Source organism: Cyprinodon tularosa, unplaced genomic scaffold, assembly GCF_016077235.1.
Source record: "Cyprinodon tularosa strain WSP-4 unplaced genomic scaffold, ASM1607723v1 ctg98, whole genome shotgun sequence".
NCBI classification, from domain to species: domain Eukaryota; kingdom Metazoa; phylum Chordata; class Actinopteri; order Cyprinodontiformes; family Cyprinodontidae; genus Cyprinodon; species Cyprinodon tularosa.
Genome location: NW_024039762.1, coordinates 3,401,305 through 3,416,906, shown reverse-complemented (window position 1 = coordinate 3,416,906; position 15,602 = coordinate 3,401,305). Strand labels below are relative to the sequence as shown.

At 36.9% G+C, this 15,602-nt stretch overlaps 1 protein-coding gene across 3 annotated transcripts in view; it reads left to right on the top strand.

Moving 5' to 3' along the window:
• The window catches only part of LOC119777104 (CUB and sushi domain-containing protein 3-like), a 319,759-nt gene that overhangs the window by 124,465 nt on the left and 179,692 nt on the right, over nt 1-15,602 (top strand). For all 3 annotated transcript variants that reach the window (XM_038275900.1, XM_038275898.1, XM_038275899.1), the window contains exons 21-25: nt 621-809; nt 1,442-1,611; nt 6,589-6,745; nt 8,658-8,849; nt 12,616-12,742. In XM_038275900.1, coding sequence (XP_038131828.1) covers nt 621-809; nt 1,442-1,611; nt 6,589-6,745; nt 8,658-8,849; nt 12,616-12,742 — 835 coding nt within the window. The remainder of the gene's footprint in view (nt 1-620; nt 810-1,441; nt 1,612-6,588; nt 6,746-8,657; nt 8,850-12,615; nt 12,743-15,602) is intronic.

Sequence of the window (15,602 nt, the reverse complement as noted above, 5' to 3'; positions counted from 1 at the left end):
GCCATGAATATTCAGAAAGCAGTCGCTGATTGTGTTTTGTCCTTGCATGCATTATAATTAGCATCTATAGATTCCCTGATTAGAATTCATTTCATGACCTTTTAAAACTTTTGATCAAAGGTTGCTGATTTTCTCAAGATTCATCCTACGGCAGACTATGGCTTTAATGCCTTGCAAATCAATATTATGACATGGTTATCCACATTGCCTTCTGCAGACTATCTTAAAGAAATGCAGATAGCATCAAGGTGTTATTCCTCAAACCAAGCTGGAGTTTAATCTTCTACAATTTTTAGACCACCTGCACTAACTCTGTTAAAGGATTTGTACCCCAGGTGATCACAGTTAGAGAGCCCATCCTTTAGCTGGACATCTTATGCTTTAGGCACGTATCCTAGCCCAATGAAGTGTCCTTGAGCAAGACAATTAATTCCCAGTAGCTCTTTCTTTCTATCGATGAATGTAAAGAAGTAGAAAAAATGGATTGTGGAAAATGGATTCCTTGTTGAAGGAAGTTTACCTTAGATATAACCTACATGAAATATAATTACCAGAGACAATGTTTGTTTTCTTCTAAACAGATTTCTGCATGCAATGATTTCTTTGTATCCTATTTGCAGAATATAATCTTGAGCCCTGTCAGGATCCTGGAAGTCCTCAGTTTGGCTGGCACACAGGCTCCAGATTTGGCATCGGTGACTCGCTGTTGTTCTACTGCAACACAGGCTATCGTCTACAGGGGGCAAAAGAGATTGTGTGCTTGGGAGGCGGCCGCCACATGTGGAGTGCCCCGCTCCCAAGGTGTGTGGGTACGTGCTGAGCTTTTTTTTCCTTTCCTTTTTTTGAATGTGTATTTCATAGTTTAAGAGTTTGGCAGTAAATTGATGTATGTAGAGTGCTGTCAGAGATTCTAAGAAACTTTTTGCCATATCATCAATCATTCCCTAAAAAAGAAGAGTAAAAAAAAAAAAAGATATTTATTGGCCCAAAATGGGGCCAATAAATTAAATTGAACATGTCAATAATGAGTTCAAGAAAATCCCCTATTTACTGTAAAGATTGTAAGATAAATAGGATGAGTTGACTAAAATGTAAGATCCATTGGTTTTTCAAATATTAATTAAGGCTCAAGATATGAAGTAATTTCATATTGATACTTTTGAATGTATAAATCTGACAATTCTGCTGAGTATCCTCTACTATTTAATATTACAAAGGAATCATTGAATGTAAAATGATTGTTTAACTCTACTAACTTTCTTGTAGTGTGTCTGTGCCAGTTTATAAGGATTTTTAATAGCAGTTGTTAATCCAATGATAAAGTAAACATGGTACTTTTACCCTTTATGTAATTATTCAGCTAGACGCTGTCTATTTCATGCATGCTGTAATGTTGTTCTTATATATGAGAATGTCTGTTTTTTTTTTTGTTTTGTGGCAGCGGAGTGTGGATCAACCGTCTCCAACAATGAGGGTGTTCTTTTGTCACCTAACTATCCAATGAACTACGACAACAGCCATGAATGCGTGTACAGCATTCAGGTCCAAACCGGAAAAGGCATCAACATCACTGCCAGCACCTTTCAGCTCGCACAGGGTGACATCGTTAAGGTAAACAATGGCTTTGTCTCCTTTTCTTAGTAGAGCGTAGATAAGCCACATAACAACAGGGAGCCTGCTGGGGTTTATTATGTAATCCTCCTTTTTAAAATCTTTGACTAGAGTATGTGAGTACAATCTTGATGCTTACATCACTGTTCTAATTTTGAAATAAAAGATGGAGCTGACAACAACTACAGCTGCGCTCTTCTTTTAAAAAAATAACTACTTTAATGAAGTGTGTTTTAGCAGCTTTGGTCAGCACCACAGATGGGGTGTAAATAGCTGTGTGGTAAAAAAAGGAAATGATATGTGGTCCCCATTTTACAGCTGAAAGGCACTGGTTTGAAAATGCAGCTGTCTAAGAATTCTAACATGCCAATGAATAGCAGTCACTCTGTGGAGTTTCAGGTTACGCTCTGTGTTTTTCCCTTATACTAGCCCCTGAAATGCAAAAATATCTAATTATTTCTCATGAAAACAAAACCAAACCATGTTTTTGATATGTCAAAGAGTGTTCCCTTATGCTAATCAGGTGAGATCAGAAATATAGTTCAGGGAGGGTTTACAAAGGTTTTTAATTAATACAGTTCCTTGCAAAATTATTCAGGCCCCCTCCAACCATTTGACATTTTCTCACATTATAGATAAAAACTTATACTGTTTTATTTGGATTTGATGTAAAAGACCACTATGGACAATCATTAAAAAAAAGTGGAAATAGAACGGTAGATGGATTTAACCTAAAAAATCTCAACAGAGCTGCATACATTCATATTCAGCCCCACTGGCTGAGTAGCATTTAGGGTACCAGCTTTGCATATCTAAAGACTGAAAACCTTTGATTTTAAGATTTCCTGCAGATTCTAAACTAGATTTTGTTTGAAGTTTGACTGGAAAATTCCTGTACATATTTATGCTTTGATCTATGTCATTGCTATACTATTTGGTGATTCAAGTTTATGGCTTTCAGTTTGAGGCCTACCGGAAGGCGAATCTGTGCGATAGTATCTTGGCTGTTTCTGATGGCAAAGACTTGAGGTGGCAAAAAAGGTGTGATGGAGCTCTGTATTCACCTCCAGCTTTGGTCACTTTCTTTGCTCATTAATTTTCAACCAACACTGCATGAAAAGTGAGATTTTCGTCCCCGTAAACTCCCGCAGATCTCCCTAATTTTCGTCAGTTTCCGACAATTTGCAACCCGCGCTTGTCCGCGTTTGTCGTGCCACAAATTGTCGGAAACGGACTCTGACGTATGTGGGGAGCGATCAGCTGTACTAATGGCCCTAATTAGCATATGAATGCAGCAAACCCGCGCGGCTGGCCAGGTCTGGTTTGAATAACCTACTCAGTATTGGCTGAAACCACTATTCTCAAACAAGTGAAATCGCTCATGATTGGCAGCAAAACCACACGTGGCCAGGCCAGGCTTGAATTTTCTTACTGAGTATTGGACGGAACCACTTCTTTTTAAACAAGTAAAGTCGCTCGTGATTGGTTGGCATATGTATATATATTTACATATAAATTTACATACATATATATATATATATATATATATATATATATATATATATATATATATATATATATATATATATATATATATATATATTTATGAATATGTATTAATTCATATATTTATTCATTCATATGCTGTGTATTTATGTTATCCTACACTACTACACAATTATTAGGCTACCATCAAGGACATGAATGAATTTATACAGGAAATGAACATTTGCCAGGAAGCTGTTTATGCAAAGAAAGAGCTTTATTAAAACACACACAACTATACACAACGCGTATCCAAACACATGCGTATCTAAAAATTACAAGTCCGTGAACGGTCCGTTTGCTTCCTCTGGGTTGGAGGTAACTGGCAGCATTCCCTCCGAGGCAGGTCCGATGTGCAGACGCCTACTGTGCGTGGCCCTGTACTTCGGCATCGCTTCTAACCGGGACTGCAGCTTAACACAGAGTTCAGAGAGATCCGGCCTACGAAATGGCAGCGACCGTACAATCCATCCAGAGACACCGCCAACGACGTCATCTTCTTCGTCAGACATGAGATCGACGGTGGCGTACTTCCAGAGTTCCACTTCCTCATCTGCTAGCACACTCTGCCTCGCTTTCAGCAGCTGAAAAAAAAACAATGAATCAGCGCACTGCGTATGGACACAACACATCTATCAATGCACCTGAAAAATAGTCACCAAAGAAAATCTTACCCTCTTTCTTCTAGCCCGACTCCGAGCAGATTGCTTGGCAGCCTCTGCATGCAACGTGTTGGCTGGCTGCGTATATCTGAAGCTCCTGCGTACCGTCTCAAAATACGTCTTACAGGCAGCTGGAAAACAATTAAATGAGAGTGGTATGAATAAAAAATCAAACGCAAGTCACAGTAACAAGGAAGGAGAAAACATTAAAACAAATCACTTACACACAATGTCGTCTTTATCAACATCGTGCAAATCTGGACTTGCTGATATGGCTCACAGCAAATAGGACGTCACCGCCTCATTGTGAGGCGACAGTATTCTGTGAAAACAAAATGTACAGCTATGATCGGTATCTATCCGTATCCATTTCCTTTTACCGCAGAATGAAAGCATATTCTTTAAATCTTACCCTTGCTCCGGTTCATAGCGCCTGCAATTAGTCTCCGAGTTGTGAAGATGGTGTACTGCTTCCTGTGAATCACAAAAAATACACTTTAATAAAGCTTGCTCTTGCAAGGCTACTATTAGCCGTAGCTTTAGGCTAGGCTGTTATTAGCCGTAGCTTTAGGCTAGGCTGCTATTAGCCGTAGCTTTAGGCTAAGCTGCTATTTGCCGTAGCTTTAGGCTAGGTTGCTATTAGCCGTAGCTTTAGGCTAGGCTGCTTTTAGCTTAGCAGGCAGTAATCGAACATATATTTACCGCTAGCATCTCTTCTTTGAGTTCGTCTTGTTCGACTGAAGAGTCGCCATCACGTCCAAGAGGAGTTTTACCCCGAAATCCCACATACTCTGCTCCAGACCGCCTGCACAAAGCAAAGCATACATCCTGGCTCCAGACCGCTCCGCTCTGAGTTTCTTGGAGATCGTAGAGAGCATGCGCGAGATGAATCAGGGTTTCTGCGGATCATTAAAAATAATTACAATTCATTAATTTTTTTTTTTTCAAGGCCTTAAAATCATGGCGCTAAAATTATTTAAATATGTTTATCGAAGTATTTATAATTCTTTAATAAAAAATGCTTATAAAAACAATTTCGTCAGAACTGATCATAAAGCCGTATGTTCGGAAAGGAATCTCCAGGCGGAGAAAAAGCTAGAGGATATATATATGCGTATATATGTGTGTGTGTGTGTGTGTGTGTGTGTTTACATACATACAGGAGTCATGGAACTGTGCTTACAGCTCCTTCATATTTCATGTACACTAATAACTTGTGTACATGGTTCTTGTTGGTTGGCATTAAAATAATTTCTAATAGCAATAAAATAGAATTAAATTAAAGTCACTCATTCCTGTATGAACCCTGTGAGCGCTTAATTTAATATGACATATTAAAAAAATCCCACCATCATCCAGCATATGTTCAGTTTCTGCCCAAATATATATATATATTTTTGTAACAGGGATAAGGATAATTCAAAACTGCTTTTTTTGAATGAACTTGTTCTCTACTCCCAAACTCAGCATCTCTTTTCATTCCTGTAATAAGAAGTTTCTTTTGAATGGATTTGATTAAAGTTTAAGTCCCTCGGTATAAAATAAATATTTTGATGGAGATGAGAAATCTGCTTCCTCGTTGGTGAATAACCAATAGTTTGGATCCAATCATTTAAATAAACGGTGTTAGTTTTTTTTTTTTTATATATATAAGAATTGTGCTATAACTTCTAGTCACCGATCTGTTGCTGCTATATTTTAATTTGACGAACCGGAATTTGTCGATGTTCTTTTTCCTGTTTGTTGCGATTGCAATTGCGGATCTTGACCTGGCCGGACCTTATGACCACAGTGTACCGATCTTCTGATGGCTACTTTCAACAGTATAATGCGCCATGTTATAAAGTGAATCATCTCAGACTCATTTCTTGAAACTTTTCCACTTAAGTAATTGTGAATTGAGCATATTGACAGACAACATTTTATTTTTTCTCTTAAATGCAAATTTTTAAAAAAATAATTACTGCTCTAAATGTATTGCTCTGTCAGCTAAAGATCAGTTTTGGTCTCTATACTTTAATTAAATAAATCAATTCAAGCTAAAATGTAAGAGGCTATACTGAGCCTGATCTCTTTGTATCAGAGATTTTCTTACCTTTTAGAAAAATGTCACTTGGGGTAAAACTCCCCATGTAACCCTGATTTGCATTTGTATAGCTCACAGCATTTTCATTTACATGTTAAAGCCTCCCCTAGAATTCCATGGGGGGGAGGCATGGGGGGAACACTGTCTAAGAAAGTCCACGTCAATTTCTGACAATTTACGGGAGTTTTCGGCGAAGCCTGCAAATTGCCGTAAACTGCCGCTAACCTGAACTTCCACGACAATCTACAGTGCCGCATATTGACGAAAATCCCACTTTTCATGCAGTGCAAGTGAATTAATTACTTATTAAAATGTGATCTGACCTGAGTATCTTCCATTGTTGCATTCTCTACATGACTTGCAACAAATGCAAACTGACTCATTTCATTTAACAATCATCAAGCTAATAAAGTAGGTCAATGGATGTTTTTCTATTGGCTACGTGGGGCAAAGATCCATAATTTTTTTCTGCTATAAGTGGTTGGAATCTTTTTTTTCTAAGAATCCAGAACATATTTGATCATTTAAGATATTTGTTTGTGTTTTGAATAAGAATGCACTCCAAAATTTAAGCAAACAAATAAATCTAATTCTGAAAATTGAATTAGAATTAAAATGTGGACTGATGTTTTAAATTCTCTGTATTAGATTTATAATCTTTCTTACCTTTATGTATTTGATCAGCTGTACGATGGTAAGGATGGGACAGCTCCTCTCCTTGGGACGTACACAGGCACACTGATGCAAGGCCTTTCCCTCACCAGCACATCTAACTACTTGTGGCTTGAATTCAACTCAGACCATGAGTCGACAGCAGCGGGGTTCCGCCTCATATACCAAAGTAAGTCACATTTCTTTTCCCTGGTTGAGGGGGGGCCAAAATCCTTATCCAAATGAGTGAATTTAGCCTCATTTTAGAAGCCTGGCATTTCAAGTAGCAGAGTTTAAAAGAAGGTTTTAATTGACCCTCTGCCTTTGCATGTCTTTCACTGTCATGGTATTCATTAAGCACAGCGTGGTGTTTCTGCCCCTCTCCAGCAAGAGAATGAGCAATTTTCTCTCCAACCATTCTATTCCTCTTTCTCACTCTGTGTGAATTCCCTTTGCTTCCTTTACCTTTGCACTCTACTACTGCAATTAGTGTCCATGTCTGCCTAAATGTAGCTTGTTATAACAGGTGAATTATTACTGGAACTGATTGAAATCACTCTCCTCATGTCCATATGTTTGTGAATGAGTGTTTGGCATTAAAGGTTTATTTCAAACAATATTTGAACTGTGTTCCATGCATGAGTGCATGTCTGTAATGGAATATTTATGCCAGTGATAGATGGACACAGAGTCAAGTTTTGCCCTTGGTGAGATCGCTGACTTGGTGTTGATGATAAGATTTACTAATCCATTGCATTGCAAAGAGTATTTTCTGATGAGGCTCGAGGTTGTTGTTTTCTTTTGTCCAATTTAAAGTGTTTTTGTGTTTCACCTGCAATTAACATTTTTACTGCCTTTCTAGAAGTTCTGACAAAAATCAACATACATTTTTAACAAGAGGTTGTGTTTTGACATTTGAGCAGCACAAAATCCTTACATTTCATCTTTCAGGTCAATTCCGTTTTTGGTATTATGATGATTATTGATTGATTGATTATGATTATTATACCAAGCATTAAAACCATTTCAAGATCTAAAAAAGATGATTAACAAAAGTCCATTAATCGGAACTTTGTGCTGATTTGCAGGAAAAAAATTAACATTCATCTGTATATAATTCTATCTGCAATCAGTAAAGAGAAAATGTCTTAGTTACAGACTTCCTTTTGAGTGAGAAAATTAATGGTTACCAGAGACACAGACAGGTAATGGGATTTCTTTGTAATTTCTTTTTCAGGATTGTGCACAAGGTATAAAGCATAATGTAAGCTTGTATCTTTTATCCAGAATAGAGTGCTGTCTTCTCTTGGCCTTTCCATTGAGGATAAATGACTCTTTTTAACTCGAATAGAGCTGACTGATGTTTGAATCACCATCAGGGCAAGGAGACGATGGAATATGGCCTGCCTAAATCTTGTCTGAACATGAAATCTGATCATGTTTTCATGACTTTTTTACCCAAAGGCCTGTGGTAATTTTCTAAATGTGAGCATTAACTGCTGGGGATTTATACTGGGCATGACACTTGCAATACCACAGCACTATAACACCTGGCATGGCTACAGACCTCGCTCTGAGAAGAGACTATAAATCAATCCTGCAACATTTATGTGCAGCTACTGTTGCTGCATAGCGGAACACTGATGGTTTGTACCTGGGACAGAAGAGCCCAAATAAAGGCCATGGTCATGTTCAGACAACACTGTGCTAAAGAGTTACTGCATCACTCTCTTGTTGATGGCTGTTATTTATTGTCGTCTGTGATTCTAAAGTGTGGATGGGTTGTTTCTCAGTTGTCTTAAATGTTCACAGACAATTAAGCGATTAATTAGAAATGGCTAATTGTTGTCTGCGTGCAAAAGGAATCCTTTTTCTGCTAAATCATAGAAAAGGGCCGCAAGAGCACAACTTTGTTTAAATGGAAATTAGCTCTCAAAGCCGAATCAATACCTCTTTAAAAGACGCATCAGTGGAAAAATATGGTGCAATTTTACTTTATACATTATATTTCTTTGTCTTTTTGAAGCCCTGATATGCAGTTTGTTTTCTTGATTATATCTTCATCAGGTTATTTTAATGTTATTCCTCATTTCTGTTTGCAGGTTTTGAGCTTTCACACTGTGATGATCCAGGAGTGCCTCAGTTTGGCTTCAAAATTAGTGACCACGGTCATTTTGCAGGAAGTGACATATCATTTGCCTGTGAACAAGGATACACTCTGCATGGTAGTGCAACACTCAAATGCATGACTGGAGAGAGACGAGCATGGGACAACAACCTCCCATCATGCATAGGTAATTCCTTTTCTTTATCATGGCCTTTACCTTTTTTAAACAGGGAAGCAGAGTAGGTAAGTAAAAGTTTATGTATGCAGTTAAGATTCTTATCCATTGACCTCAGCCTTTAAGAAGGGATATAGAGAAACAATAGAGCTCTAATGTGTGAGGTCGCCCTACTATAGAGAGCTTCAAAAGTCACTATCAAGATTTTAAAAATGGGGTAATATGGGCCCTTCTGTTGGTGCGGGTCAGCACCCTGGCCACCACATTTTGGACCATCTTCAGACGGGATACCGATTTTATTGTTTAGACAAGTAAGGACTGCTACACTAGGCTAAACAAGAGGACCCGAAAGCATGAATCATCAACTCTAGATGTAGAAACAAGTCTTTTAAGTTTTGAGATATTCCTGAGCTGGAAAAAAAATAAAAAACTCCTGGTGAGCTGGTTTGAGTGGTGCTCAAGTCACATTGCTTTATCCAAAATCGGACCTAGACTTTTAAGGCTTGATTAAACATACAAGCTCAGGTCATCCAAATACTGATAGATTCCTGGAATAACATCTCCAGGAGCAATCACCAGCATCTCAGTGTTATTAGTTGAACTGCTAATATTTAGTGCCATGCTAGTTTTGAATCTCAGTGGACTTAAAAGAGCAATACAGCTGAATATCATCTGCAAAAAGATGATAGACCTAGGAAAAATCACGAAAGATATTAACCAGGGCAAGAACTTATAACAGAGAGAGAATAGGTTCTAGCACATAACCCTGGGGCACTCCATATAACAACTCTACAGAGTCAGAAAAAACTGGTTAGCCACAACACTAAAAAAAAATACCGGACAAATATGGGGAGAACCATGCAAGTAAAAATCCGGTGTTTTCTTAACATGTTAATGGTTTGAGAGGGGCATGAAGTAAGCCATCTATGTTAAGAAAGAAAAAACAACCTAAACAGAGGGGATGGATTTAGATAGCAGCTTTCAAAAACCTACAAGGCAGCAATTGAATTGATCCCTTCCAGCAATCATTGCAACCCCCACCCCCTTACACGGTAACAGAAGACCTTGCCTATTCAGCCGGGCCAACAATCCCCTTTAGCGACTTCCCTTTCAGAGACATAGACAAATGTGGGGTATTGCATGCTAACAAAGAAGCCAAACTAACCCCATTCCAAAGGGATGGACCTGTTCGTGCTTTTCAATTTGCATACTTTCTAAGCAAAAGCAAGGCCTTTTTGGGCTACTGTATAAAGAACTCAACGCTATTTCTGACATTTTGAATTGAAAAAGCTTCCTGGATGGAAATCATAAACTTTTCAAACTTGGAAACAAAGTCCAGTGGATTGTTTTTTTTTTACTTTTTTGGAAGTCCTTTTTAGAGCTTATTCTTATTACATATTACTTTTATAAAGTATGGAAGTTTACATACTCCTAAGACCACCATGTCATCATACTATTTGGAAGAGCCCAGATATCAAATTTTATAATAAGCGTCTGATAATTGGCAACGATTGAGTTAATTAAAAGTAGACCCTTTACTGTTCATAAGTTTAGTTTCTTCTCAATGACTGTACGTTTTTAGATTCCTGGAGTTCATGTGTTCATGTGTTTAGACTAGGATATCAAGCATAAACACCACATACAGTTCAGCCATCATGCTTTTGAAGAAGAGAGATTTTGTGTCCTTGACATTAAAGGGTGTTTGATCAAAATCTGTGGATCAACACTAGAAGAAAAGCAAAAGGCATTTTAAAAATGATGGAAGGATGATTAGAGAGTGTCCTTGCCTAGAATGAAACCGATAATGAAATACTCTCTGAGAGAAAGATGTTATTTCAAATACAGTAAAAAAAAATAAAATAACCAAAAGAAGAAAAGCAAATACACAATGGGGAAAACTAAGATATAATGCGTTACGTTTTAGCGACATGCTGTGTCTGTTTATAATGACAAATGCAATAAAAGCAGAGGAGGCTCTCAAACTTGAGATACCATTCTGGCTCTAACTGTCAGGAGTGGTTGGATCATTTTTGACGTTGTTTTACGAAAGGAGTGACTGCTTCACTTTACAGAATAGATGGCAATATTATAAGATATATTAGAATATTTGAGAACTTTACATATAATTGTTGATGCTAGATCTTAGGACAACAACCAAGTGTTTAAAGCCTGGGCAGAAAATGTCAAATTTATTACAAGGAGGCTAAAGGACATCAATGTCAATGTTTATGAGAGGCCATAACAAAGCCTTAATCTCAGTCTTTTTAAAAAAGTTGGAAGCAGAGCTTAAAGGTGGTTCTGAAAAAGGGCAGGCCACAAACTTGACTCAGCTGCACCAGTTCTCCATTCAGGCCAAAACCGCTGCAAAGATTCTATGCAACTACTGAGAAAAGACACAAGACAATTCATTTAAGTAGAGTCAGAAAATGTAATGGATATTTGACAGTAAGACAAAACAGTTTGTTTAAATAACTGAATATAAACATTTTTTAAGCATGTATTGCCCTTGCCATTTGGTGTCCCATAGTCTACACTCTTATTTCCCTCTACTGTGTCTTATTTTATCATTCAGCACAAGCTCTCATTGCTCAGTCAGGTATTAATCTAGAAGATTTATCCCCACATGGTTTCCCCTAATTGCTCTGTGCTGAATTAACACACACTGCTTGGCTTCTTATAAGAGAATATAAACAGCTGTAACATTTCATCGTTAATCATTGATCCTTCTGTTGGTTCCTGATTCAGAACTGGATGTATACAATCATTACAAACTCTACAGTGGAGAACTAAAATGGCTATTGAGCTTTCACTCTGCTTCATTTGTGTGCCGTGTAATGTGTTTTAATCAACAGTCTGTTATTCAACATCTCTCTTGAAGTTGAGACCTGAATAAAAAATATGCATACCGTATTGATACCTGTACATGAAACTCAGTCCTGACTGTGCGTTCATAACAGAACATGCTGAGACAAAAATACAGAAATGGGAAAGCTATTACCTCTGCACAGCTTGAGTCTAGAAGGTGTTGAGAAGCTGAATCTGTTTCTTAGTGTCTACCAGTAATAGATTAGGGTAAAAAATTAGTAGCAAATCCTATTCCCATATTTAAAGGCCACTGACAGTATTCTGTTTTAAATGAGGCACATTCTTTGTCTGCTAAAAGAAAACAACAACAACCCCTCAAAATGAGTTAATTGACTTTCTGTTTAAAGGGGCGGATCACTAAATGGTCAATAATTAGTAATGTTTTTGTGTGTGTTCAATTTAAAAATTATTTTTCTTTCATTTTTCCAAAGTCGCATCCTTGCTCAGGTACTTGTAGAATTGCCCCTGTTTTTTGGTACTGATTATAGCTTTTCACCATAACAGTTGCCGTTAATTAAGTGGTCTTAATTTGGTAAGGTAGATGACAACAGGATAATCAGGTAGGACACAACAAAATGGAGATTTGAGTGTTAGATAATAATTTAGTCATTGACATTTTAGCAGTAATCTCATGAGAATTTAAAGCCTAATAATGTGATTTTTTTCTCTCACATTTTTATACCTGTAAATGAAGCCTTCATAAGTAGTCTGTGATGAAAACATAAATTTATTATGATTTTCGGTCAGAATTTTAATTTCCACCTTGTCCTGCAGTGAAAATAAAAAAGAGGTTTCTAGTTTTTTGCTTTTCCACATTTTACCTGCAAATTGTGTCTTAATTACAAGTTATGCATTTTAACAGGTTGTGAACATGTGGTATAGTTTGATATATATATATTGTTTTCGCTTACAGCGGAGTGTGGGGGTAGTTTTAAGGATGAGGCTACAGGTCGGATCCTGTCTCCAGGGTATCCCTTTCCATATGACAATAACCTAAGATGCACCTGGACAATCGAAGTCAACACTGGTAACATTGTCAGGTAACCTCTATCTGAGATGCATGCAACCATCGATATATAATGTGTATTGCATTATGGTGATATTTATACCGCTTACCACTTTCCTTATGCAAATGTCACTTGATGGACCAATACAAAGTACCTCATAATTCTAACATCAGATGAATAATATACATGTTTTATAATACACATTTTTTATTCATTTATATTATAGACATATGCATTGGAATTTTGTTATCTTACAATCTATTAAATAAATAAATACAATCTATTGGAACCAATAGTCCCTAAATGCCCCTTAGTAAATAAATCTCTGCTGTGTGTAATTTACCTTCAGTGCAATTGCAGATGTTGCCCTAGAGGTTTGTGAACAGGTTTGTGAAGAAGTGCATTTTGAAGCTAGTTTACAAAAAGTATCCACGGGTTTTAACATCCTAAGGAATCCTTTGCAATCCATCATGTAAAAAAAAAAAAGACACTATAGGAAATCTACCAAAACATGACCATCGATAAAAGTCAATGGGTCCTTAACTGAATTATATTTATATGAACTGGCTAGATCTATCTGACTAGGTAAGTGGATAATTAATCAGAGAACCTTACAAAGATACTAACAGTAACTATAAATAAGCCACTGAGATAAAGAGTACAGCTCAGATAAGAGTGTATTCATTTGGTGAATATCAGCCATACAGTCCAGAAATCTGCCCTTTCTAAAAGAGTTGCAAAATTTAAACCATAGGTTAGCTTAACAGATAATTGGAATAGGGGTTACTGTCCGATAACATCATATATTATTTTTTTGGATAAAAATGTTATGTTTGGAAAAACAAAAACTCCTATTTTACGGCAGACTAAATACAACATCCTCATGGTCTAAGGTTGTTGTGGTATCATAATGTTATGGCAATTAACTTTTTTCAATATGGGACAGAGAATTGGCCAGCATTGATGAGAAGATGGATTGCTCATTAACAGGCATCTGCAAAGCTAAGTGACATGCTGAGGAGGCAACTATCTGAATAAGGAGTGTTAGAGCAAGGAAATATCTAAACCTACAGGGGGGGCTGCCCTTTGAAATTTGATTTGCACATGCCTTGTTTTGAATCCATCCTTCCGTCCGTCAGTCCATCCATCCATCCATCCATCCATCCATCCATCCATCCATCCAGCTTCTTCCAGTTATTCCATATTATTCCAGAGCTTTAGCTCTTTTCTGTTTATATGTGCAAAGCTGCTAGAGAGATGCCAAATGAAAAGCTTAGTATTGTTGTTTGGGCTATCACTCTACCATTAGAGGTATCTCTCAAGACCAGCTTAGTACAGAATGTTAACTCCAGACCTCTTTGTGTTGATCTATCAGACAATTTCTAAACCATCCAAATAGCTTATTATTTAAAATACGATAGAAAGTCAGTTCAAAGAGTATGAATTATTTTGCAAAGCTGTAATATAGGCTTTACTTTTAACACCATGAATCCAAATTTTTGTGATTTTTTTTTTCATATTTTCTGGGAATAGCGCTTAGGTGATTTTGTCATGATTAAAAATCTGAAGATTTCAGAAACATATATTGCTTACAGTTTAATGGCAAATCCATCCTACAAATTCATACATTGTTTGCCATATGTGGCAGGCCATGTAAAAACCCAGCAACAAGTCTCCCCAGAGTCATTTAATGTTGTTTAAAGATCCGGAAATAGGAGAATCTAAGCTTTCCAGTGAAGTCGAACTTGTAGAAATCAAAAAAAGGAATTGTAGAAGATGGCATTGCAAAGGTTATTAATGACAAAACAGTCTTCAAAGTTTCTTTAGAATCACCTGGAAAGCCAGCTGGGTAATAATAAAAGCTGTTAATTTGAATAACTTTGCATGCCCTGCTGGAATACCTCCTTCCTGCAATTTTTTTCCCATCGAGACAGCATGTCAATTCATTGTACTGGGATGTAAATTCACAGAAACATTTTTCTGTTTAAAGATAACTCACAGCATTACACTAAAATATTTGTTGTACATTTGTGCATTGAACAAAAAAGCATGTTTGAGATGCAAAACATGGCAACGCCAAATTTAACTGGAAAAAAAGTAAAAAAAAAAAAAAAAAAGTAAAAACTGAATTACTTGTCACTTTTTAAGGACCGTTTTAGAGAGGGTAATAGAAAGCATTTTGCATTGCAAAGAAATCCAGTGAAGCAGACTGCAGCAATCAGTTGCTCAATACAACGGGCGCTATGTTTTTCTAGCTCAGCTTGGGGGCTGGTGATTGATGTTTTAAGCTAAACCTATGGTTGAAACATGAGAAAATATGTGTTAATCAAAAAACACAAAACTAAACAATTTACATTATTTTTTATATATTATATTAACAAGATGAAGCCATACACCGATCTAATTAATTTCAATGTGAGTTATTAAATTAGTTTTGTTTTTTAAAGTTCTGAAATTGACCTCAGGAGAACCTGAAACTCAAAGTCCTGCAAGTGTTAATGCCTCTGATTGTTGTCCTGGCGATAGCTTCTAATATCTTCTATTGTATCTCCTTTGCCAAGTGTCCGAAGCATTCTTCAACTTTGCTTTTGAGTAATGCATTCTTCTTTGTCCTTCTTTAGGAAACACAGTAGGCTTCTTTTTTTAACATTATCGATGTATTTTCTTTAAACACTCAGCTTATTGGACGACATGCATAATGAACAACAGCGTTATGTAAATTGGGTTTATCCTCTTTTCTGCGACCATTGTATATTGTGACTCAAGGGGCTGCTGTCACAACATAACAGAACCATAAGGCAATATAACAAAGCAGGCCGAATTTGATTTCAAATCTTCCAAAACTGTCATTTAAAGCCTCGAGGACAGTAGTTTATTTGTAATGTTGACTGAA